The 24,555-nt window shown below is 40.9% G+C and overlaps 1 protein-coding gene across 1 annotated transcript in view; it reads right to left on the reverse strand.

The window, feature by feature from the left end:
• Window positions 1-23,158: 23,158 nt before the first annotated feature.
• Window positions 23,159-24,555, reverse strand: part of GXYLT1 (glucoside xylosyltransferase 1) — a 790,439-nt gene continuing 789,042 nt past the window's right edge. The window contains exon 13 of the mRNA XM_044087446.1: window positions 23,159-24,250. Coding sequence (XP_043943381.1) covers window positions 24,089-24,250 — 162 coding nt within the window. The 3' untranslated portion in view covers window positions 23,159-24,088. The remainder of the gene's footprint in view (window positions 24,251-24,555) is intronic.

A 24,555-nucleotide genomic window follows, 5' to 3' on the forward strand; every position in this document is an offset into this window, starting at 1 on the left:
TACGATTTTTGAAAAGGAATTTGCGAGAGTCAGGAACTCTTTATACCTGTCTGGTTTCCTAGGAGCAGGAGGTAAAGTATCAGGAGTTAGAGTAGATTCCATAAAGAAATCATCCACATCTAGAACTGGGGGTATTGCTAAAGGTCTATGTTGTGGTAAATCTAGAAATTCTCCGAGTCTCTTTTTGGACTGAGGATAGTCTTGGCATTCCCAGTGGAAATGCTCTCAAAGTATGTAAGCTTTCACCAAAAGAAAAATCCTCTGGAGGAGAAGCAGAGGGTGTAGATTCCTCTGCATCTGAATCCTCATAAGCAGATAAAGGCATGTCTTCATAATGAGATACCTCAGTCTCGGACTCTTGGTCTGTTAAAGCTGCTGGGGACAGGTCTCTTTCTCTTAGCAGGGAAGGCTGGCTTCCTCTAATCAGCATAATCAGGTCTTCTGCCATTTTAAGCATTGTGCTGTGGCAAGGAAGCAGGTGCTTTAGTTTGGGTCACCATTTTTTTAGGTGTAGCTCATACTCTTGGCCTTAGAAACAGTAGTTTTAGACATAACTGAAGACGCAAAAGAAGTCGATTTGTGTCGAATAACGGTAGTGCGAAGAACTTCCTCAGAAGCCAGTGCCTGCTCAGCGGCTCCAGACCCATCCAAGGTAGAGACATCCACAGGTTTCGTAGAAGAGTCTCGCAGCATACCGGACTCCAAACGGGTCTCGGTAGTGGCCTGCGAATCTACTGAAGTGGGCATCAGGGGGCTGTGAAAGCTCCTCACTGAGTACTGGTGAATTGGCAACTAGCTTAACGGAAGTGTCAAAAGTTTTGAACCTGTGTGGTCTGTCTCTGTCTTTATCCATACGTTTTTTCAGAAGATTGGTCGTCGGATGGCTTACCAAAGCCATTTCGGAATACGGAGATAGAGAGCAAATGTATTTAGCGACAATAATGGCCCAACGACGAATAGTTCAGGCATTGAACAAGGCACAAAACCAACAGCAAGGTACGTCATGGTCTGGGCCTAAACAGATGATGCAGTAAGAATGGAAATCTCGGTGTGGTATTTGCTTTCCACAGGTGAGACAATTAACTTTTCTGACATCGGTTAGAGCAAGAAAAAGGGATCTCCAACAGGGTACTTAGCTTTAGAAGACTTCAGGATGATTCAATTCAACGAAAAGTCAGGTAGCGGCTGACCGGCACTAGTGCAAACTGCTTCTGCTTCGGGCTCCTCGGCAAGAAAGACTGATGTAATGGCGTTGGCTGCCCGTTTTTCTGCGACTGGCGTCAGGGGGTATAAAAACAAAGTCTCTGGTATTCTGGCCAACTGAGGGCTACCTGCAGGCAGATAGCCCAAGTGTGATGACTGCAACGGTGAAACACGAACATCCAGTAGTTTGTGATCATTAGAGTCCGAAACACTAAATTTTCCAGAATGTTCATGTCTAAGCATCACATTTTAATTTGGTAAATTCCTCTGAGTATTGTTCAACATCCATTACCATTTGTTTCTCCACCAGAGTAAGCCTTATCCAAATTCTATATTCTGAGAAATTAATAAATGTAATCATATCTCCTAGGTTTGCCTCACAGGTATTAATCTACTACTATAAATCTACATAACTTATTTAATAACCTTTAGAATCAACATCATTAGCAGATGGGAATTGAAGGTTTATTTAAATTATACATTAAATGCAGAAATTTGTTCTTAAAATATTTATTAGTCTAAATCCTTATGGCTTTTATGTTGTGTTCCTTTGCTCATGTTTTCTGCATCTGTTATTTCACGGAGTTAAATCATGCATACTTCAATAAAAGTGTTACCATTCAGTGTATTTCAAAGCTGCTTGACTTGTGTGGGGGTTGAGTACTACATAGGGTGCACTATTTATCCCCTATAAAACGTGCTCTTTTTTCTTCCTTCCTTCGTTTCCCCTCTCCCCCTTTTTTCTCTTTTCCCCTTCCTTTTTTCCACAACACATCAGTTAAAAAAGGTCACTCGGCTCTACCAAATGATTTAACATCTAGGATTAAAATCAGTATTGGTGTATTCTTTTGTTAGACACTCCCTAGTATCATTAGAATTCTAATTGTGTTATCTTATGTCTACTTCCCCCCATAGCCCCACACTGTTCTGTATGAATGACATACGAGATCAGTTTAGCTCCTCTTTTGGCAAATACCATAAATATTTTCTGTGTCCTCTTTCGGAATCGCTTTGCTGACTAAATCCTTTTATAATAATAAAGTAATCTCTTCTAACTGAACCTTTTTCATCAGCAAGTATCCCGTCCCAACTAATTTATCACCCCTTCCCTATTTCCAGAGTGTCCATCTGATCCTGTTACTTGTTGATCAACTGAATACTCTTATTAACTTATATTTGGCTGCTGTAACTAATGCCATAACATCTTCTGCCTTTAATTAGCAAACTTAGGCAGATTTAGTTATCTACAAACTATCTTATCGATAGGGAATTTAATTGGTGTGGTGCTGCTACCAAATACAATTTTTAATAATAAGCTTTAAAAACTCCCCAAGTTAACTGTGGGCATCTGTCATTTATTCCCCCCATCCTTAATAGTCTCCCTTAACCATTTACTGACTGAATTTGTGTGTCACTGGTCTTAATGGCTTTAGTAATTTGTCAAAGCAAATGTTGTCTTTTGGAATTACAGACCTAAATCTATATTAGACTGCCATTTCTTATTTTGTTTTCTATAAAAGTTTGTCTTAATCTAAGCAAAAGATATCACAATTCTCTTGAAGTTCTTTTTCAAGTATAAACTCCTAAGAGAAGCATTTTGGAATTGTAACATTTATACTAAATAAATTGCTAGTTCCTTTTTGTCTTCTAAAAATCAAACTGTCTGAAAAAGATTATCTGCTTGATCAATTTTGAGTTTTAATCCCATCTAGGTGTAGCTGCGAGACAAAAGTGGAAAGGTAGTGGTATCAAAAAATGTAAAAGGAAATGCTTACGTTTACATATCAGAAACAGATGCTGGGTAACACTATGAAGTTAATGCATGACAAGTAAATCTGTAATTGCTTATTCTTATTACGTTTTAACATGGCAATTGTACGTATATTATTTGCGTTGGGTTGAGATGCAGCAAAAAGTCATATCAAGAGTGTCCAAGAGGAGCAAAAAAAAAAATATTGCCCGTCTCTCTAAAAGAGTGAGGAAGTTCATGTTGGACATGCTACACCTAAAGAAATCCCAATCCCTCCGAGCTACATGCTCTAGGGACCTAAACCTTGTCACCACAATAAACAGGACACGCTGGAGGGATAGATTCCTGTTCCAGCGACTTCCTATACTCTGGAACAAGCTACCCATCTACATCAAGCAAAGTTCTACATTAGCACTCAAGAAAAATCTTGATGAGTGGATGGGAAATAGGAAATACACCCCGGGGACCACTTCTGTGTCTCTGCTCATCAGTGGCACAGGAAAATAACTTTCTTGGTGGCGTAAGCCATGGAACCTTGATGGCTAGGCTTACATAGGTCCTTGGGCAGACAGCCTAGTACCTACCTATGAAGTGTTTGAATGTGTGCAAATGCGCTAACACAGGTCTCCTCAATGTCTCATACATTTTGCTTGCAATCTCCAACTCCGTATAGCAATACTAAAAGAGGCTGAAGCAAGCAAATCTCCACAAGCTCTGCTTCTCTAACACCCATCTGCAACAACAGAGAGAATCACAATTTGGATCAAACACCAGAGATCAGCAGCTCCGACTACCACATGTGCAGATCTCTCCAGTAAGCATGTATATTCAACTCTCTACTTTTATTTCAATAATATTTATTTTCTTTCCTCTCTCTATACTAAATAAAACTAGTGCTTGGATATACCTTGTGTATGGCAGCCGCTCAGAAGAGGAAACCTGAGCGGCTGTGAGGTATCTTGGTGCTCTGAGAAGCTCAAGCTGCACCATAAAGGGTTTTTAGTCAACAGCCAGCTTCTCAGAATGCCATACTTTTAAAAAGTAACTTAACGGAAACTGTTTGTTTATACCAGATATTGTGAGATTATACACATATATGAACAGTAACACTGTTAGTCACTTTTATATTGCAAAATAGGTTAAGTGACCTTTCAATATTTCAAGTTTACTCAAAAATCAATGCAGCCAGGTCAAGCAGTTCATATCAAAGACGAGACTGCAACAGTGAAAACATTGAGGTTCAATATAAGCCCACAACAGAAATTTCCCTTCTATTTATTAATCTAACCTAGTGAATAAACTGAAAAAAATATATATATATAAAATACAAAATATGAAATAAACTCTATTCAAACTGTTTATATGTTTAGCATCTATGTTGCTTTTAAGTATAGGAAGATATCCTGATGTATAGTGGCTCAAAGAAAACAAAAGAAAAGGAGAGCTATATATTGTAATAAACACGTAACAGATATATTAAAAAAAAAAAGACTGTACATACTTTTTTTTTTTTTTTTTTTTTTTTAAAGATTCAGTTCTTAGTAGGTTCTTTGAGAGTAATTGCGGACGCTGTGCTTTCGGATTCAGTCCTTTCTTTATTTTATTTTTTCACATCAGTCCAGGCATTTTTTTCCAGAGATCTTTTCAATGATGAAGATGAAGATGAAGACCAGTCCATTTCTTCTGGGATAGATATGTTAATCTTGATGAATCATTAAAAGTTCTCATTTCATTTGAGTAGAAAATTCTTGTCTTTGCAGGATATAACCGTTGAGCTTTTATTTTGTTCTGCTTCAGTAGTCTCACAAGTGGCCGTGCTTCTTTCATTTCTAATACTCTAGTGGAATAATCATGATCAAACCTGAATTTACTTTGACTGTATCTCAATGGACTTTTCCTCCATGCTGCTTTGAGTACTAGGTCTTTATCAGTATAGGACAATAATTTTACTACTATAGATCTATCTTGGTGCTGTAGAAGGTGAAGAACTAGGTTTTCCTGTTGCTCTGTGTGCCCTCTCTATGCCATAAGATAAACCTTCCTTCACATCTAAAATTTCAGGTAGCCAAGAGTTTATAAACAAGACAATATCCTCACCTTCAGACCTCTCCAGTAATCCATAAACCCTTATGTTTGTTCACTTCTCTCTGTTCGCCAAGTCATCCACCTTACTGATAAGCCAGTTGTTGTGCTGCAATAAAGTTTCAGATTGATTTCCTTCCACTTTGAGTCTCCCTTCTATGCCATTTAGTGAAGCTCCAATATCTGAGATTTTTAAATGCTGCTGTTGTAGTAATTCTCTTAAGACATCAGTTTGCTTTTGACAACTTTCCTTAAGGTTCTCTAAATTGTCTTTAAATCCATCCATTTTTAGAGATAATTCATGCAGGTTGGAAGACATCAGTTGGATTTCTTTCTTCAGAGTGCTTTCTGAGTGACTATTCTTTGAGTTGCTCATTTTTTCAAAGTGAGATTTGTCTCCAGAATGTTTGACAGCAAAATTTCTATGCGAATACTCCAAAATTGCTGAGAAGTTAGTTCAGGAGTTATTCTATAATATTTAGAAGTTTTTGTTTGAAAAAGTTTGATATCTTCCTGTTTTTTACAGCTAATTTGTGAAGCTCTAAAAAAGTGCTGCTTTCAGTTAGCCATCTAGGGTCCGCTGTCCTTACATACATAATACTGTTTTTATAGCTCACAATGTAGAAGTATATGAACACAATCATTAAAGCAGAACAGTGGTTACACTGTTGCCTCACAGCACTTGTCCATTTCTTTTCTTGGCAAAAGTGCCATCTGTGAGAAATTTATTCATCCTCCATTGTCCACAGGGGTTTCAAGCTTTCTCATACATTCCGAAGATGTGCCATAGGTGAAATTGCATTCCCCCAAGTTATCCATGCATGCGTTTCTCGCAACTTCATGATGCTCTATTCAACAACATTTCCTCTGCTGTGCACCCAGCCAGCAAAGATTAGCTCTGATTTTCTGTGACCTGAATTACGTAAACCTCATGGAAAATTCTCCTCTGAGGAAAGATTAAATACAAAAGCAAAGTTTCTAGAATTACAAGAAATTAATTGGTACATCACCCAAAAAGTACTTACTACAAATAATTTTAGCACTGAATGATTTCTTTTATGAAAGTAATGATGTAAATACAAAAAAAAAAAACAACGTAGATTTTCAGAAGTTAAAGCAGTGTGACAACAGAAAATCTGGCAAGCAGCAAGTTATGGTAAACATAGAACTGCAGTAATATTTTCTGAGAAACCAAATACCAAGATTAAAAAAAAATTAAGGAAAAAAGGAAGGACTTTTTTACTTTTACCTGTAGCACATCAGCCTGAAGAACTCTTGTAATTCTGAAAGTTTGCGGTTTCTAATGTGTGTTTTAATAGTTTTTGTGATCTTTTGGAAGTTTTTTTTCTCTCTGCTGTTTTATAACAAGTTCAGATATGAACTGATGGTGCGACTTGTTTTATTTTCACATGTTAAATCTTAAACATGGATGGAATCCATTTAGTTACTGTCCATCTTAATAACTGTGTGCAATACCTCTGTTAAACTAAAAGAACAATTTCAGCAAAAGTAATGTCTGGGGGTGGCAATGGAGAATCTGATAATTAAGAGGAGGTATTCTAATGATCTGACTGAATAAAGTGCAATGAAAGATTGAGTGTAGACTGAGGACTAGCATAATTTGTCTTTTTTAATGTACAGGTCTTTGGGAGTACTGACTATGGTTCACATCATACAACCGTAAAACTGTGCATTCTGTTTCCATGCATTAGGGATAGGGAAACTAAATTAAGAAAACCTCAAGCCACTCTGTCTGAATGATGGCCCAATCCTTACTCCAAATGACCAAAAAACTGCAATGGCAAAGAGGAAAGAAAAAAAAAAACCTGCCCATTCTTAAGTCTCATTTACAAATGTTGACCCTTAGATACCTCAGAAAAAAAGGATTCTTTACTAAAGACTTGGAACAGAAAGTAAGTGAACAAACTGAATGGCTGACGACAAACTAATCAATAATGGAAGTATTTTTGATTACTATAAGGGTAGGTTCCTCTGCTATGAGACATAGAATGTTCAACCTCCATGATCTAAAGCACTGTATGTTTAGCGTCAGAGGTAGGAAATGGAGGGTGATTCTTTTTATGCATCTAGAAAGAAAGAATAATTGTGTAAAATCTTACCATAACCATAGATGTCCTTCTCTTCCATGTTGCAGTATTCTTGTTGTGGAATTTTCCACTTCAGGCAATCCGTATGTCGGCTCCTACACAAAAGCTTCAGCTTGGCTTTTGCAGCTGCATGGGATGCCACACATAGGGCCATAAACCATGTTCCTTAAATGTGACATCTGCACGCAAACACCTCAGAACTTTAAAGCCCAGCAGGAGGAGTACAAGGCCCAGCAAGAGTGGATGCCAGTGATGTCAGGTACAGAGCCATAAGGCCCTTATGTAGTTTTCTTAAGTTTCCAGTGGAGAGTATAGGGTACCAGGAGGCTAAGGGTATGCTGTACTGGGTAAAGAAAAGAAGGGGATTTGGAGGGAGGGAATGAATACTGCAACATGGAAGAGAAGGACATCTATGGTTATGGTAAGATTTTACACAACTATTCTATGTTCTTCTAGTATTCTTGTTGTGGGATAGTACCACAGCTTAGTTGGAAGGGTGGCGGAAGAAGAGGCTGATTCTAAGAATCCTTGTAGGATTGCCCTAGCAAATCCTGCTCGTGCTCTGGAGACACTGTCTAGTTTGTAGTGTTTGGTGAAAGTGTGTGGTGGACCATGTAGCTGCTTCCATAATGGAAGCAGTGTTCAGACTTTTGATGAAGGCTCTGGAGGCTGCCATTGCGCTGGTGGAGTGAGCTTGGACTCCTAGTGCGAGTTTTTTGCCATGGTGAGAGTAACAGAAGTAAATAGCTTTTCTGATCCAACAGGGGATGGTTTGTTTGGAGACTGGCTTGCCCATGGCCCTGGGGTAGTATGAAATAAAGAGTTGAGAGGATTTCCTAATGGACTTTGTTTTGTCCACGTAAAATCTCAACTGTCTGTGTACATCCAGGGAGTGAAGAATCCTTTCCCCTTCATTGGTGGGAGAGGGGAAGGAAGTGGGCTGGTGAATAGACTGGTTTAATGACAAATTGTTGACCACCTTAGGCATGAAGGAGGGATTAAGTTCTACGTTTTGCCATGTCCTTGTGGAAAGTAGTGTAAGGGGGCAGGCCATTAAAGCCTGTAGTTCTGACACCCTTCTGGCTGAAGTTATGGCCACTAGCAGGGTTGTTTTTCTTGTACACATCTGAAGGGTAGCTGTCCCAGCAGGTTTAAATGGGTGCTGGGTTAGCTTTTCCAGAATGAGGTTCAGGTCCCAGGGTGGTGGGATGGGTTTTCTCGGAGGCCTAATGCGTAGGACCTCTTTTAAGAAAAGCTAACATTGTGTCTGGCTAGTGGGGGGGGGGGTTCTAGGGGTAGGCAGGCTGAGATTGCAGAGAGATAAACTTTAAGGCTGAGATTGCAGAGAGATAAACTTTAACTGAAGAGTATGAGTATGACAGTCCACCTTTTATAAGTTGATACATGTAAGACAGGGCTGGGGGGGGGGGGTCTGCAATGCATGGTTGGCCTCCCTCAGGACTGAAAGCACGTCCTCAGAGTAGTGATGCCTGAAGGGAATTAAACGTTCACTCACAGTGTCAGTGACAGCATCTGCAAGTGTGTGTGGATAAGAGTTTCCTTTTGTTGTGCCAGAAGGTCCACCTTGTGGGGTAACTTGTGGTGACTGTCCTTGGCTAGATTGTGAAGTAGGGGGAACTAGTGCTGCCTTGGCCAGTAGGGAGTCACCAACAAAGTTTTTGGTTTGTCTCTCCTGAATTTCAGGAGGGCTTTTTGAATCAGCGGGAAGGGGGAAAAGGCATACAGAAACTTCCCCTTCCAAGAGATGCTGAAAGAGTCTACTCTCCAGACTAGAGGGGAGTAGGTCTTGGTGCAGAAGGTCCACAGATGTCTTTTCTGGGGGGAGGCAAACAGGTCTATTTGAGGAGTCCCCCACTGGTGGACTATACCAAGGAAGGCTGTCCTGTCCAGCATCCATTCGTGTTGTGTGGAGGATGTCCTGTTCAGAAGGTCTGCCTGTTTGTTGTCCTGCAAGGGGATGTAGGATGCCTGCAGGGACAGGTTGTGGCGGGTGGCTAGCTCCCATATCCACAATGTTAGTCTGCACAGGAGGTACGCTCTTATCCCTCCCTGTTTGTTCAGCTACCACATAACTGTGGTGTTGTCTGTAACTTTTAGGAGCACACCTGGTAGAAGCAGGGGGCTGAAGGTTTTTCAAGGCCAGGAGAACTACTGTCATTTCTCTCACATTAATGTGTTTGGCCTTCATTGAAGGGTGCCATGCTGCTTGAACCCTGTAGGATGCCAAGGTGTCTCCCCATCCTGAGTCTGATGCATCTGTATGTATTACCTGAGTTGGAAGTGGGGGCTGAAGGGGAAGGCTGGGATTGAGCTGCACTTGTTGAATCCACCAGTGAACATCTGCCTTTAAGCAGGGTAAGTGTGTGATTTCTTGTTCATAGGTTCATAGATTAGTACTAGGCTATTTGCCCTTGTGGGCCATTTTAAGCCTAGCCAAGTACCCCATGTGAGAATCAAACCCTGCACCTTGTGTCTGTAAGGTAAACACCTTAACCACTTTACCAAACTCCCACCATGCTCCAGGGGATGCTGGTGTTGGAACTAAATGTTTTTTAGATACCACTGTAGCTTTCGCATATGCAATCTGGCAAGTGGAAGCATAGGGATGGTTGCTGCCATAAGGCCCAGGGTCCTTAGGAATTGCCTTGCAGTGATTACATGGGTCTGCAGCAGGGCTTTCATGGGAGGTCAATGGGAGGTCAAGGAGCTGACTTTGTCTTTGGGTAGAAAAGCCTTCATTAGGTCTGTCCTGATTCTGCAACCCAGAAATATCTTGTCTTGCTCTGGGGTTAGGGATGACTTTGGGAGGTTGAGGGTAAACCCCAGATTTTGTACGAGGGACATGGTGAACAGCTGATGGGCAGAAAGGGTTTCTTTGCAGTCTGCCAGGATCAGGATGTCTAGGTAGGGATAAATCTGAATTTCCTGTGTTCTGCAATGGGCAATGGCAGGTGCCAGGCATTCTGTGAACACTCCAGGGGCAACAGACAGACCAAATGGCAAGGCAGTACATTGGAAATGAGAGGAGAGTGCAAAGAAACGTAAATATTTTCTGTGGGAGAGTAGTATGGGAATGTGCAAGTAAGCTTTTTTTAGGTCCAATGTGGCTATGAAAGTATTGGAAGATACGAGAGGAAGGAGGCTTGGGAGCGACAGCATTCTGAAGGTGGGCACCTGTAAGAATAGATTTAGGAAGGAAAGGTCTAAAATAGGCCTCCATGGTCGGTCTTTTTTGGGGACCAGGAACAGTCGAGAGTAGAAGCCTTTTCCTTCCTGTCCTGAGGGGACAGGTTCAATGGTACCCAAGTTCAGAAGGTCTGTCAGGACTTGTGGCAAAAGATGCCTTTGATTTCTGGGGGGAAAGGGAATGTTTCTTAGGGGTGGCCAGGAAAGGAAGTACCCTTTTTGGATGATGGGCAAGACCCATTTGTCTGTGGTGAAAGTTTTCCAAAAGGGCAGGCAGTGAGACAGATGGGCAGAGAAGGGTGGGGGGGGGGGCAAGGCAGTCACGCATTGTTCGGACTGCCTAGGGAGAGGCTGAGGGGCAGCTGTCCTGGAAGAGGTTGGTCTTCCAGTACCTCTTCTGGGCCTTGAAGAGGTAGGTCCAGCAGGGGCTGTGTTACATCTGACAAAATTGGCCTTGGCCAGGTAGTTCCTATAGTATTTGGGGATGGGGGACACCAATAAATGTTTTATGTCTTGTAATTCCTTGCTCTTTTCTTGCAAGTTCTTGAACAGATAAAGATTGTTTTCCAAAGAGGAAATTGGGGTCCAGGGGGCATCCAAGATCTTAGACTTAAAGTCCTTTGGTAGGTGCTGAAGTCTAAGCCAAAAATATCTCCCGAGAACAGAGGCAGATGTTGCAGAGCAGGCAGAAGCCTCTGCAGCATCATAGCTGCATCTGACAGAGTATCTGGCTACTTGGGTAGCCAGAGAAAGTTTTGAAGAAACGTCAGCTTTAGTGGGGCAGTCATGAATACTGGCTAGTAAGGTGGCAGCTTGAGACCAGGTCCAAAGCAAATTTGGTCATATGAGTTTGACAGTTGATGGCTCTAAAAGCCAAAGTGGAAGAAGTGTAGACCTTCTTACTAATCCTATCCATAGATTTGCTATCTGAGAGTGGGTAAGAGTGAGGCGTACAGAGCGAGTCTGGATTGTTTGTCTGGATATGTGGCAATCACAGCTGGGTCTGCCGGAGGGGGGTTGACTAGAAATTTCTGATCCTCAGGCACCTTGTAAAAGCAGTCTGGGTGTTTAGGAGCAGGTGGCGGAGAGTCTGGTGTCTTAAATGCAGAGGAAAAAGCATCCAAGTATGCAGGGATTGCAGGTGGGATAGCAGAATTTGAGGGGGATTCTCTACCTGCAACAATTCACAGTACCTTTCCTGGGTTTCAAACATTTGAGAGGTGTCCCATTTGAAATATTTTTATTTTGGTGATAGTTTCACCAAATGCAATATCCTCTGGAGGAGAGTCTCCCTTAATAGATTCCTCATCTGGGACGTAGTACTCCTGAGGGGAAGCGATTTGTGAGGTGTAAGAGGTGAATTCCTCAGAAGAGGAGTAATCAGTGTCGTGCTCTTCTTCCCTACCCTGAGAGGCTGGAAGGGGAGAAAAGAAATCTAGGGCTTAGCAGTGGTAGAGTAGAAGGAGATGAGGCTGAAGGCCTGAGGGGCATAAAGGCCTGCATCAAGGAGAAAGTGAAGGACTGCCAGTCAGGTAGGCCAAATATCAAGGTCAAATGTTTGGCCTGTTTTCTTTTGGCTGGAGTGGACTTGGGCGTAGGCCTGGAGTCAATGCAGATATAACAGAAGTAGCTTCCAGAGGAGGGATCCCGATCTGGGGTTCTGCTAAGTCTGGTTCTCCCTCGACCATGTCGGTAGTCGGGGTCTGGGCTGGCTCCGGGGACGTGCCGGCCATCGGCTGCAAAATGGTTTCCACAAATGTTACCGCTGAAGTCGACGGTTCTTCCGAGCTCCTCTCAACTCCTGAATTGGAAGACAGCGGGGCGTCCGGTAGCGGAGCGGCAGAAGAAGAGGGCCTAGGAAACTTGGCCTTCTTACACGGAGTTTCTGTCAATGCCTCTGAGTTGGGATCCATCCTAAGGGCTAAACGTTTAAGCCATTGGTTCTCCAAATAAAGATTAAGAACGGCCAGACAGCTGTGCAGGGTCTTAGGTACAAATGATTGGCAAATGGAGCAAGAGTTGTGGCCGTGCTCCCGACCTAAGCAAAAAATGCAGCGGTCAGATGAGTCTTTATGGGGAATCTGGCACCTGCATTGGCATTTACCCTTTTTTTGCTGACATCGGCTATGGCTAGCTACAACAAACCAAGCTTAGCAAGATAATAGAAGGAAAAACCCCAACGGGGTACTTAGCTTTTTAGATGTTTGCGTTGAAGGAGGGAAACACATGAGGAGTCGGTCATCTGCAGCTGAAAAATTCTGAGGTCTTGCATGCAGACATCATATTTAAGGAACCTTGTTTATGGCCCTACGTGTGAAGTCCCACTCAGCTGCAACAGCCAAGCTGAAGCTTTTGTATAGGAGCCAACGTACAGGTTTGCCTGAGGCAGAAAATCCCACAACAAGAATACTGCAACATAGGAAAAGGACATCCAATATTAGCAGTGCTTGCTTAGGAACCATTTTGGCTGATTTCATACCAAAAAACTGAACTCAGAAACAAAGGGAAACTCCAGTGGAGTGTAGAACTCACAGAACCAAAAGAAAAAACACTCCAGGCCGAAACAAATAATGTTTACTCACACAAACAAATCCAAAACGTTATTGGGCTTCTTTTTGTTCTAAACTATTCAATGGATTCCCTCATCCATCACCTAAAACATAATCTACAACAAAAAAACAAAAACGTTTTAAAATATGAATGTTGCGAATGTTTGAATAAAGCATTTAGTTCATTATTAGATTTAATAGCATACACAGATCCATGTATCTAGCTGCCTACTTGTCATACCTACATGAAAAGCTTCACATGAACAAACTGCACTATATACTATAAATATATATCTACAGTTAAAATAACATTTAACACCTACAATTCTATTATAACTTGGTAAAAATAAATTGGATCTTTTATTTATAAATCTACCTAGAAGTGCATTCCTCAAACTTGTATATCCCTTATCCGTGAGAGGTCAGAAAATTCAAGAACTATGTTCCTATAAACTTTAAAATGGTGTCTCTCTCAAAGAAAAGAAATAAAAAGTTTAATGCCTATAACCATTTTTTTATAATATGCGCTTGAAGTGTAGATTCCAAATTCAAAGACCTAAAAAAGAAGTTATGTACTTACCACAACGTTGTGTGTTGTCCATCTCGTCCTTTATTCTCAAAGTGGGTCGGATCTGATCCATGGGATCCATCTCAGCCATTGCATAAGCTTGAGGTCCTCAGGTAAGCTAGTGAGCATTTTTCCCTACCCAGAATGCAACTCCCTTACTACCTCAAATCGCGTTTCCATTGAGCAGTGGCAAGAATAGTATTACTAGGATGTATTGCATAATCATATTAAAACCCACATTTCTAAGGCTATAGAGTCCTGTAAAGATCCAATTAGAACTACTCGGTCTCTCAGGAGAGTAAGTAGGGGGTATGGTGGGTGGGTTGTGAGAATAAAGGCTGAGATGGACAACACACATGGAACGTTATGGTAAGTACATAAATTCTTTATGTGTTGTTGTCAATCTCATCTTTATTCTCACTGATGGGACTGCATCCCTAGCTACCTGAATCTTGGGTGGCTCATGGGAGAACATTCTTCAGAACCATAGAACCAAAGGATGCTTTACTTCTAGAGGCCAAATCCAACTTGTAAGCAATATGTGGTTTAGCCCATGTTACTGCAGCACGAATGCTGTCCAAAGGTAATCTGGCTTGGAAAGCTGCAGAAGTGGCTACTGACCTGGTGGAATGAGCATTGATAGGATTAGGGATAGTCTTGTTGTTGGAATTGTATATGAAAGATATACACTGTGAAATCCAATTGGATAATGTTACCTTAGAGGCTAGATGGCCTTTCTTAATCTCCAAATAGGAAACAAAAAGTTGATCTGACTTTCTAAATTCTGATGTTCTGCGGAAATAGAAATGTAACTGTCTGCAAACATTTAGAATATGCAAAGTGCACACCCCCTTTGTTTTGAAAATTTGTAAATAACACTGGTAAGTCAACAGACTGGTTGACGTTACTCTCCAAAACTACTTTAGGTAAAAAGGAAGGGTTAGTGCGTAGAGAGAGACTATCCTTGTGAAAAGATTATGTATGGAGGCTTGGAGGAAAAGGCCTGTAACTCAGAAACTCTCCTTGCTGAAGTAATAGCTACTAAAATGAGCATTTTCCAGAAGAAATATTTAAATTTGCATGTAGCACATAGTTCAAAGGGAGGGGAGATAATATCTGGCAACACGAAAACACGAAATTCAAGTCCCAAGGCAGAACTGGGTTTCTGTATGGAGGTCGAATCAAAGTAGTTCCTTTGAGGAATGCTTTACAAAGTCCGTTTGAAATGACTGCAGAACTATTTTCTCATATGTGAACATTTGAGATCGCTGCTAACTGAACCCTAATAGTAGCTGCAGCAGCTCCCTCATTGAACAACTTGGCTGAGAATTCTAAGATAGAATTTAATGGAGCTGTGAATGGGTCTATCTGATTAATACTGGACCAAGCCACAAATCTTTCCCATTTGTTTTTGCTCAAATTTTCAAGTAAGCATTTTGTGGGAAGATAGCAAAACGTGTTTTTTTAGACTGTTTAGACTGGGATAAACCATTCCTGACAGATGAATCAGTAGATCTGGAGCTGGGTCCAGAATCCAGGGTCCTTCCCGTACATGACGCCAAAGAAAGGGGAACCATATCTGACGGGACTAATAGGGGGCAATTTGGATTACTGTGGTATCCAACAAACTTGTTTTCTGTTGGATCTTAGGGTTTAGGAGTTATTGGTGGAAAGGCATAAAGAAGTCCCTGGGTGCCAATTGTGAACAAGTGCATCCCTTGGTGACTCCCTCATTGGCGGGATCAGGTCAAAGCAGTTGTTACATTTGGCATTAACGGGCGACTCAGAGATCGCAGCAAGGCTGGCCCCATTTTCAGATTTCTTCTGCAACTTTCTGACTGAGGGACGACTTGTGCGGTCATAGAATGCAGGCAAATTGAGCAAAGCCAATCCCATTGTATTTCCCGGGGATGTGCATTGCTATGAGAAAGCAGTTGAAGGCCTCTGTCCATTGCCAGACCCTCAGGGCTTCATGACATATGGGGGTAAGATCTGTGTTGTCAGAGAGTCTATATTATATCATCGAATGCTTAAAAAAGCAAACAATGAATAATTGACCCCATGTAAGCGAAAGCTTACAATCTCGAAAGCTCAGAACAGACAAAAAAAAAAAAAATCACCGTTCCAAAAAAAAAAAAAAATGAAAGAATACATAAAACCCCTACTTAAATATACCAACTCCAAGATCGCACTACAGTGCCGAAAACAGCAAAGTAACGGAAGCGGTCAAGCGAATTCTTTCCCTGGGAAAGAATTCACTTAAAAGCCGCTTCGCTATTTTGCCTTTCCGTTGTTTAAGTTCGACCAAGATGCATTCGATAGAATGCGTCTTCGGTCATCTAATAGGAACCCTTGTCAGACTAGATTGCCATCATATCCAGATGGAGAGAATCCTAAAATGCTTGCAATGTCAAGAGCACCGCCTTCATCTCTATAATATTTACATGCAAGTGTGCCTTATGTTGTTGCCAGGTACCTTGAACGGTCTTTCCCAGATAATGCCCCTCCCTCGTCTGGGAAGCATCCGTGGTCACAGTGGCTTGGTGCTGAGGGTGAATAAAGGGACAGGCCCGAGACTCCATGGGAGAGTTGAGCCACCACTGAAGGTGGCTTTTGCATGAGCCGGTTATTACAACCTTGTGCATCATCGGAAGATCCAGAAATGACCACTGTGTTGAAAGTAACCACTGGAGGATTCTCATATGAAACAGAGCTAGCGAGATTAGAACAAGTGAAGCTGACATTTTCCCTAGAATCTGTAAAACTAGTTTGACAGAAGCCCATTTCTTTCTGATCAGTATCCTTACATAACATCAAAGGTTGTGTACCCTCTGTCTTGAGAAAGTTTCGCTGACACAATTGTCTTTATCTGCGCTCCTATGAATATCAAGGAATGACATTGTTCTAGAGCCGATTTTTTGTAATTTATGGCAATTCCTAGACAGGAACAGAGTTGTAGAGTGTAGTCTCTGGTTTGCAGCAGCAGATGCCTGGTTGGGGCGGTAATGAGGCAGTCATCCACATATGGGAACACACAGAATCCTTTGCGCCTCAGGTAAGCTGCCACTACAGCTATACGCTTGGTGAATACTCTGCTGGTTGTAGTGAGACCAAAGGGCAGAGCTCAAAACTGGAAGTGACTGGCTGCTAGCCGGAAGCATAAGAACCTTCTGGATCGCCTTGTCCATTAGAATATGGTAGTACGGATCCTGAAGGTCTATGGAACGCATCCATTTGTCTTTTTCCAGATGTGAAGTATTGACTGCAGTGTCACCATCCAGAACTTGGATTTCTGGACATATTTGCTCAGATTGCTGAGATCCAAAATGGGTCTCCAGTTCCCTGTTTTCTTTGGAACTAAAAGAATCTGGAGTAAGTTCCAGATCCTATCTGGTCTGCGGAGACTTCTTGGATGACACTTTCTTTAGCAACTTTTGAATTAAGGTTGCATGTTCCTTTTGACTGGGTGAAACGTTTGGAACGGATCTGTTAACAGGAACGAGGAAGGAGAAGGGAATGACATATCTCCTGGATATTACATTCTGCACCCATCTGTCAGCTATATTTTGACAGGTTTCTCGGTGCAGAGACCATTACCCCCCCCCCCCCACACACACACACACACACACACACGACTGCCTCCAGAGGCAAGCAATCGGGCACTCCCTCAGTAGCACCGAAAGGGCATCCCAAAGAAGGATTCTCTGGAGCTCTGATTGTGCGGGCCTCCGCTGCTGCAAGAGCGGCGTCTTCCATTGTTCCCCCTCTGACCCTTGGGGAACCTTCACCCTGTGCGTCATGGAAAGACCTTTGGGATTTTCTGAACCACATCTTCCTACTACCTCTCTGACCTTTAGGAAAGGGTCTGGCAGGTGTGGAAAGATGAGCTCCAAAGGAAGACTAGGTTTTGCCTTCCTGTTCACACCTGGTGAGCGTTTCTTTCACTTTAGGCCCAAAGAGAAAAGACATCAAAAAGAGCATTAAAGGAAGATGAAATGTTCCGCCAAATCGCAAAGGTGCATCCAGGCCTGCCTCCTAAAAGCAAAACTTGAACCCGTAGCCCTACCTGTCCCATCTGCTGCATAAGATATGAGCCTCATGGAAGAGTTTTTGGCCAAATTCAGGGTGGCAAGCTGAGCATTAACCTCATCTGCTACTGCATAAGCTACAGCTCCTTGGAGGGAGTCTGTAAGCTCCTTTAACATGTCCCTCTGTAGCCTAGTAAAGTGGGTAAGGTAGTTCAGAGACCGAAAAGCAAAGGTTGCTGATGAAAAAAAAAAACACACTTCCTGTATCTATCCATGGCCTGGAGTCCTTATTAGGAGGATGGACAGAGAAGCTGGTCTCAGATCGCTCCTTTTTCGTGGTCGCAGCCATGGCATCAACCGCTATATATTTAGTTAAAAAAGCCTCATCTTTTGGGGCAGTAATGTATTTGTTTGGCCATCTAGGAGTGGAATCTGGGGTCTCCCACTCCTTCCGAGAGATTAAGTCCATAAGCTCATCGGAAGGTGGGGGTCACCCAAGAGGTGGAAGGGTGAGACCCAAAAGCCTTCAGGTAAACTGACTCCTCAGCCTAAGGAGGTGTGGACTGTTAATCACCTTTCTGTTTTAAGATTTTGAGGATGTCTCCAAAGGAGACATCTTCAGGAGGTGGGAACACTTCTGCATCAAGTTCAGTGCATGATGTGATAGACTCCTCTGGGGAGTCTAGATGCTTCCTTTTGCAGGTCCTCTTCCGAGGAACTTCTCAGTGGGATACTCTGGGGAGCTTTCAGAAGAGGGGGGGGGTCCCTTTGCTGGACATCCTGAGGCCTGGGATCTCTGCAATCCTGTGGAAGGGTTATGTAAGATGACAAAGACAACTGACCAGAATGGGGAGGAAGACCTGATGGAGGTTGTACCGGACTTGGATGGAGTCAAAACCCTCCTCATAACCTCAAAAGCAGACTACCCCCACTTTAAGAACTCTCCCGGATCCAAGAAAGAGGTCATCAGAGCTGAAGGCATCTGTGGTGCCGGGGACAGAAGCTCCAAAGCTGAGGTAGGAGCCAAACTCACCATCAAAGCCCCCAGAGGCACAGTCAGATCCAGAGAGATCCGAACTGGCTCAGAGGATCCAACCAGAGAGTGTTGGCTCCTACAGATGTCCTGCTCAGACTGGAGGAAAACACTCGGGGCAGATATCGGCTATGAAGAAGCTGAGGGTGCCGGAGCCAACACCGACACAATCTGGAGATCAGAGTCTTCTGGCTCCAAAACCAAGGGACGGACCCAGTGGAGAACAGGTACACGGAGGGGAGGGCTGTGTCTGGCCCGATTCCTTTTGGCTCAGATCCAGCAAAAGTTTAGCCAGGGCCGGACTCTTTAGCAGCCTCTGCACAACCCTACCCACATCTTCACCAGACAAGCTCCTGGTAGACTGAGTAGATTGTGTTGGAGATCCAATCTGGACTTGGCTAACAGTGGAGAATAGAGCCATGACATTATTGGTTCTAGGGATGGTGAATAGCTCCAGTGTCGTATTTCTGTAGACGCTGAAGACGTCGGAACCGAAGGTTCAGATGGTGCCACAAAAGTCTTGGATCCAGTAACAACTGCCTGCTCTGATGGTTCTGCTGGAGCAGACAGTCGAGAATTTTTTTTAACTCGGCTCACAGGTAGATTTTGGAACCGAAGAAGAGCATTTTAAGGACTTCTCAGAACTTTTTGAAGAGGATTCTCAAGAAATCGCCTCTGAAAAAGGGGCCAACACCGACACAATCTGGAGATCAGAGTCTTCTGGCTCCAAAACCAAGGGACGGACCCAGTGGAGAACAGGTACACGGAGGGGAGGGCTGTGTCTGGCCCGATTCCTTTTGGCTCAGATCCAGCAAAAGTTTAGCCAGGGCCGGACTCTTTAGCAGCCTCTGCACAACCCTACCCACATCTTCACCAGACAAGCTCCTGGTAGACTGAGTAGATTGTGTTGGAGAGCCGATCTGGACTTGGCTAACAGTGGAGAATAGAGCCATGACATTATTGGTTCTAGGGAGGGTGAATAGCTCCAGTGTCGTATTTCTGTAGACGCTGAAGACGTCGGAACCGAAGGTTCAGATGGTGCCACAAAAGTCTTGGATCCAGTAACAACTGCCTGCTCTGATGGTTCTGCTGGAGCAGACAGTCGAGAATTTTTTTTAACTCGGCTCACAGGTAGATTTTGGAACCGAAGAAGAGCATTTTAAGGACTTCTCAGAACTTTTTGAAGAGGATTCTCAAGAAATCGCCTCTGAAAAAGGGGTTTTTAGTAAGCCTTTAAAATAAGCTGGTTCTTGCGCTCCATAATCACTCTAATTGAAGCTGTGACATATGGAGCACGTTTTCTGAAGATGGAGACCCCAAGCAATGCACACAAAGTGCGTGCATTGCTAAGGGGCATCTTCCCACATTTCTCACTTTTTAAATCCAAGAGGTTTCTCTTCCTGTTTTGGGGGACATGGTAAAGGAAACAATAACAGCAGATACAGGGACACACACACACACACACACACACACACACACACACACACACACACACACACACACACACACACACACACACACACACCAGGGGGTGAGACAGAGAGAAAGACAGAATATTTTAAGATAAGCTTTCTTTTTTTTTAAATCGTCCTCTAATTTAAACTGGCGATAAAGACAAAAGGGAATAACATCCTCTAACTAAAGTGGATGACAATTATGCACCCTCTAACTTAAATGGGTGATAACCAGGCAGGGAACACTCACTCTACTACTCTAACAGAAAAGCAGTAGAAAAGGACTAACAAACAACAAAAGTTAAGAAAGATAATAAAATTAGAAAACACTTAGCCCAGAGCTAACTTTTTGGAACCTCTTTTGCTGCACGGCAATCGAGATCTGAGGTAGGAGGGAGTTGCATTATGGGTAGGGAAAAGTGCCCACAAGCTTAGCTGAGGACTTCGAGCTTATGCAATGGCCAAGAAGCATTCGATGGATCGGATCTGACCCACCAGTGAGAATAACGATGAGACCGACAACATCACATTTAGAATTGAAACCCTTTTTAAGACAATTTTTAGAAATGCTAGTTATATTTTCTTTACCAAATGAAACATCTGATCTTAGTTCAGGGAAAAAAGTCTATCTTTTCTATTTATTTTAATTTCTTCTACCATGTGAAGTGACAAGATATCATATCTTTTTTCCACAAATAAACCCACAATAAACCTCAACTGATATACATAAATAAACATTATTTTAATTGATTTATTATATCAAAAGTACACTGATTTTGATGTTTATACCATTTTATGTGTTGACAAGCCAATGTTAGGAGTGTTTTTGGGATTCCTAAAAATCAGTAATTCAAAACACCTACCATTTAAATCTACTGTAACTGCATGGGGGAAATGTTACAAAATTTAGTTCATTGTACATTGACTATTTTAAATCTGTTAGTACAAAATATGGACTCCTATGTAAAAGATTCTTGAAATGCTTTGGACAAACTGCATGCATTTAACATAAATGAAATGAATTTATGTTTAAAGTTGATACTTGCTCTCTTTTCACATGTATGCCCACAGAAGGTGGTACAGATTTTTGCAGGTTGCTTTGACCAAGTTTTCTAATCTCACAACTGTTAATATTAATACACTGTGTCCTACTTCACACATCTTATTGAATATTTTTTTTGATATTTTTAACAGAAAATATTACAAACAGCAAAAAGGAGTAGCTATGGGTGCTACAGCTGCACAATCGTATGCAAATATAATCATGGGCTGTTGGGAAATGCGTATTTTAAAGAAGTTGGTTGGGATTTTTTTTTTTTTTTTAATAAAAGATTTGCAGATTACCTTTTCTTTGTAATGGAAAGGGTTTCTAGAACAAAGGTAACCATTTTATATGAACTTAATAATAGTACTATTTTTTTTAATTAAATGTTGGTGTTGTGGAAAGGTTAGTTAATTTCTTGGACATAACTTTAGAACTTGATAGTGTTAAATGTTTACTTAAATAGTTCTATTTTTAGGAAAGCTATATTCACTAAATTATCTGCATTGTATGAAACCTAACTTTTTTATATTTTTCTATCTAGATCCCCAGATATATCCTCATTGCTGCAAATCAAATTCCAGTCCCCACCTGCAAGTCATATTCCCTGCTGGAAGCTATTTCTCCCAAATTTTTAAGCTCCACAGTAGCAGTTTTTGTTATAAATACATACCACTGTAATCCTCCTCCCTTGCCAGTAGCTCCTTACTACCACAAATCTTACACCTCTTTTTCCTCTTGTATCACTACTGAAGCTCCTCCAGCAATTACTATAACTACTTCCCTTTTCCTTTGCCCCTGATATTCTGCCAAATGTCCATCCTGAAATCCTCTCTATCAAATTCACATGGTCACCTCTTTCCAAATGTGCCTTCTGAAGTTTTGCTATTCACACTCTGCATTTCTTAATATAATTCAACAGTCTAATAATTATCTGCATTTTAAAAGTGCTCATACAGTGTATAAAAAGGAATATATACCAAGAGGATAATTAATTTGAGTTTCTAAATTAGCAACTGATGATAATAAATCTGAGGAAGAAAAAGTATAAAATTAGAATATTATATAAGGGAATCAGGAGTTAGTGAATTAAACCTTGATGCACACCATTTTAAAGTTTGAAACCTCTTACAGACAAGGCTGTTGGGAACACAAGTGTGAGGATTGCACTACATTGTAGATTTATAAATGAAAGCTCCAATTTATTTTTACCAAGTATAACAGATTTATAGGCATTAAAGGTTATTTTAACTGTAGATATTCATTTACAGCATATATTGCAGTTCTATGTAGGTACAAGTAGACAGCTATATACATGGATCAGTGAACCACTTGTATGGTATTAAATCTAATTAATTAAATGCTTTACTCAAATAATCACAACAATGTTCATATTGTAAAAAGTTTTTGTTTTTTTTAATAGATCATGTTCTAGGTGATGTTTACAGGAGGGGGTTCACTGAATAGTTTAGGACAAAAAGAAGCCACATTACATTTTGGATTTATGTGATAAAGTTGCTTGTTTCAGCCTGGAGTGTTTTTTTTTTTTTGGATTTCATATCATGGTGTTGGGAGCTGCTGAAAACAGGATCTGTGGAACCCAGTCGGACTTTTCCGGTCAACAAATGTTAAATAAAATAAATAAATAAATGTACTTCAACAGACTTTTGCAAATGCATACAGTCTGCACCAAAGTAGGACTCAAATTGCACCAAATTACTCTCACTGAAACTCTCAAATGAAAATATGTACTTAAAGCAGCTTCTCAGGAGAAAAACATCACCAGAAACAAAATGAAGACACAAACACAAAAAAAAAGAAATGAAATTGGTAAATGTGAAAAGACTACCTCCTGCAGTCTGCATAGTCTTTAGTGCATAGTTGCCCTGGATAGCAAAAAGAATAAGAAAGGTAAATATATTTGTGGGGAAACAGCCATAACGTTATGTACTTGCCAGTATAGTGATCCTAGAAGGATGAAAATGTAAGGCTTCCTCACAATAGCTGTTCAGTGTTTTTTTTTTTTTTTTTTTTTTAATGTGAGAGGTCTGATTTCACTGGCCATGCCAATTATGCTATTCAAAACAGTGGTACTAGAATTAAAAACTTTCTGCTGTGAAAGAAGACAAGTGCATGGAGTCCCAAATATTTAGTATGAAATCATTTCCATTTTAGAGTTCAATACATGATTCAGGCATTAATACTCCCATAAAAATATAGATAACCATATTATATCACTCCGAATAAAAATTACAAAAAATGTGAAACTTGAATAAAATAATTTAAAATTTAAGACCATAAAATATGATTGTCAAATATAACACATACCAGAATTTCACAACTGAAAAAATTGTTTTCTACCTCATTACGCACATTCCAGTTTTGGAAAATTAGAACCCTGATTAATCAGCACTCAACACTTTCAACTAAGACCTCATTAGCTTACAGAAATACTAGTAAAAAAATACATGTAAGGGTCCTGTGGGAATCCATGTGATAAGTTTAGGACTGTTACGTACTGCAGAAAAAAGTAATTTCCAGTTAACCTGGCATAAAAAAAAAAAACCTTTTTCACAAATGCAGAAACTCTTCCAGTAAGCCAGAAGTTCCAAGTCCTGGTAGTACAAGGCTGAAAAGGAACAAAGATTGTCTGTTTCTCTAGATTTCTGTAACAGAAAATTTGTCATTGTAAACTTTTTATTTATCCCTCGTACATGGAGAGAGTATAGTGTTGACCTTCAAGACTAGAGTAAAATTCACAGTTTTTCTTCTTCCAAGTTTCAGAGGTACAAAATATTTTTTAATGTCAAAGCAGTCATTTTTAGAATTCTGTTATGATGAATTCTTCTCATAAAAATAAAAACAGCAGTTTGTTCCACAAAATGATGCATGCTTTTTACTTATCGCACATTCAAATCACAAAGCGTGGCCTTCTCAGAATCTCCAGTATTCTAGTCAAATCAGAAAATAAGATGACATTTTCTTCACAGAATCTTCAGTCTTCTAGCGTGTGTTCTTTGGAACTAAAAAGCAGAAGTCTCATAAATGGCATTCAAATTACTGGTCACCTTCTCTGTGTTTGATTGGGGGGTATTCCTTCTATGCTCTTTTTCAGCTGTTTCAAAAATATTTTATACAATTTCCCACAGTACGTATGTGTTGTTTCCCTTAGTTCTTTTTTCAAAGGATATAATAAGGCATGGAAGTGATCATCTCCAAATGTGTACTAAAATAAAGAAAAACATAAGTCAAATAAATAAAAGAATAAGCAGAACTTTGTAATGAAGTTTATTGATCAGAGGCAATCATTTAAAAACAGTCTTTCAGATCACTCATGACACCTCATTCTCCAACTTAACTTTTTCTTGTTTTACAAGATAAAAACTGTTGGTGTCAATAAACCAATTACTGTTAATGAATACAAAAGGTACAAAATGCAAGCTATGTACCATAGAAACTTTCAGAGTGCAGGAACCACTTCCAAATAAAAAAAATATAGAAGTCCTTTGTCAATACCCAGTGAACTTTTTA

Source organism: Protopterus annectens, chromosome 11.part0 (assembly GCF_019279795.1).
Source record: "Protopterus annectens isolate FY-2018-M chromosome 11.part0, PAN1.0, whole genome shotgun sequence".
Classification (NCBI taxonomy): Eukaryota; Metazoa; Chordata; order Ceratodontiformes; family Protopteridae; genus Protopterus; species Protopterus annectens.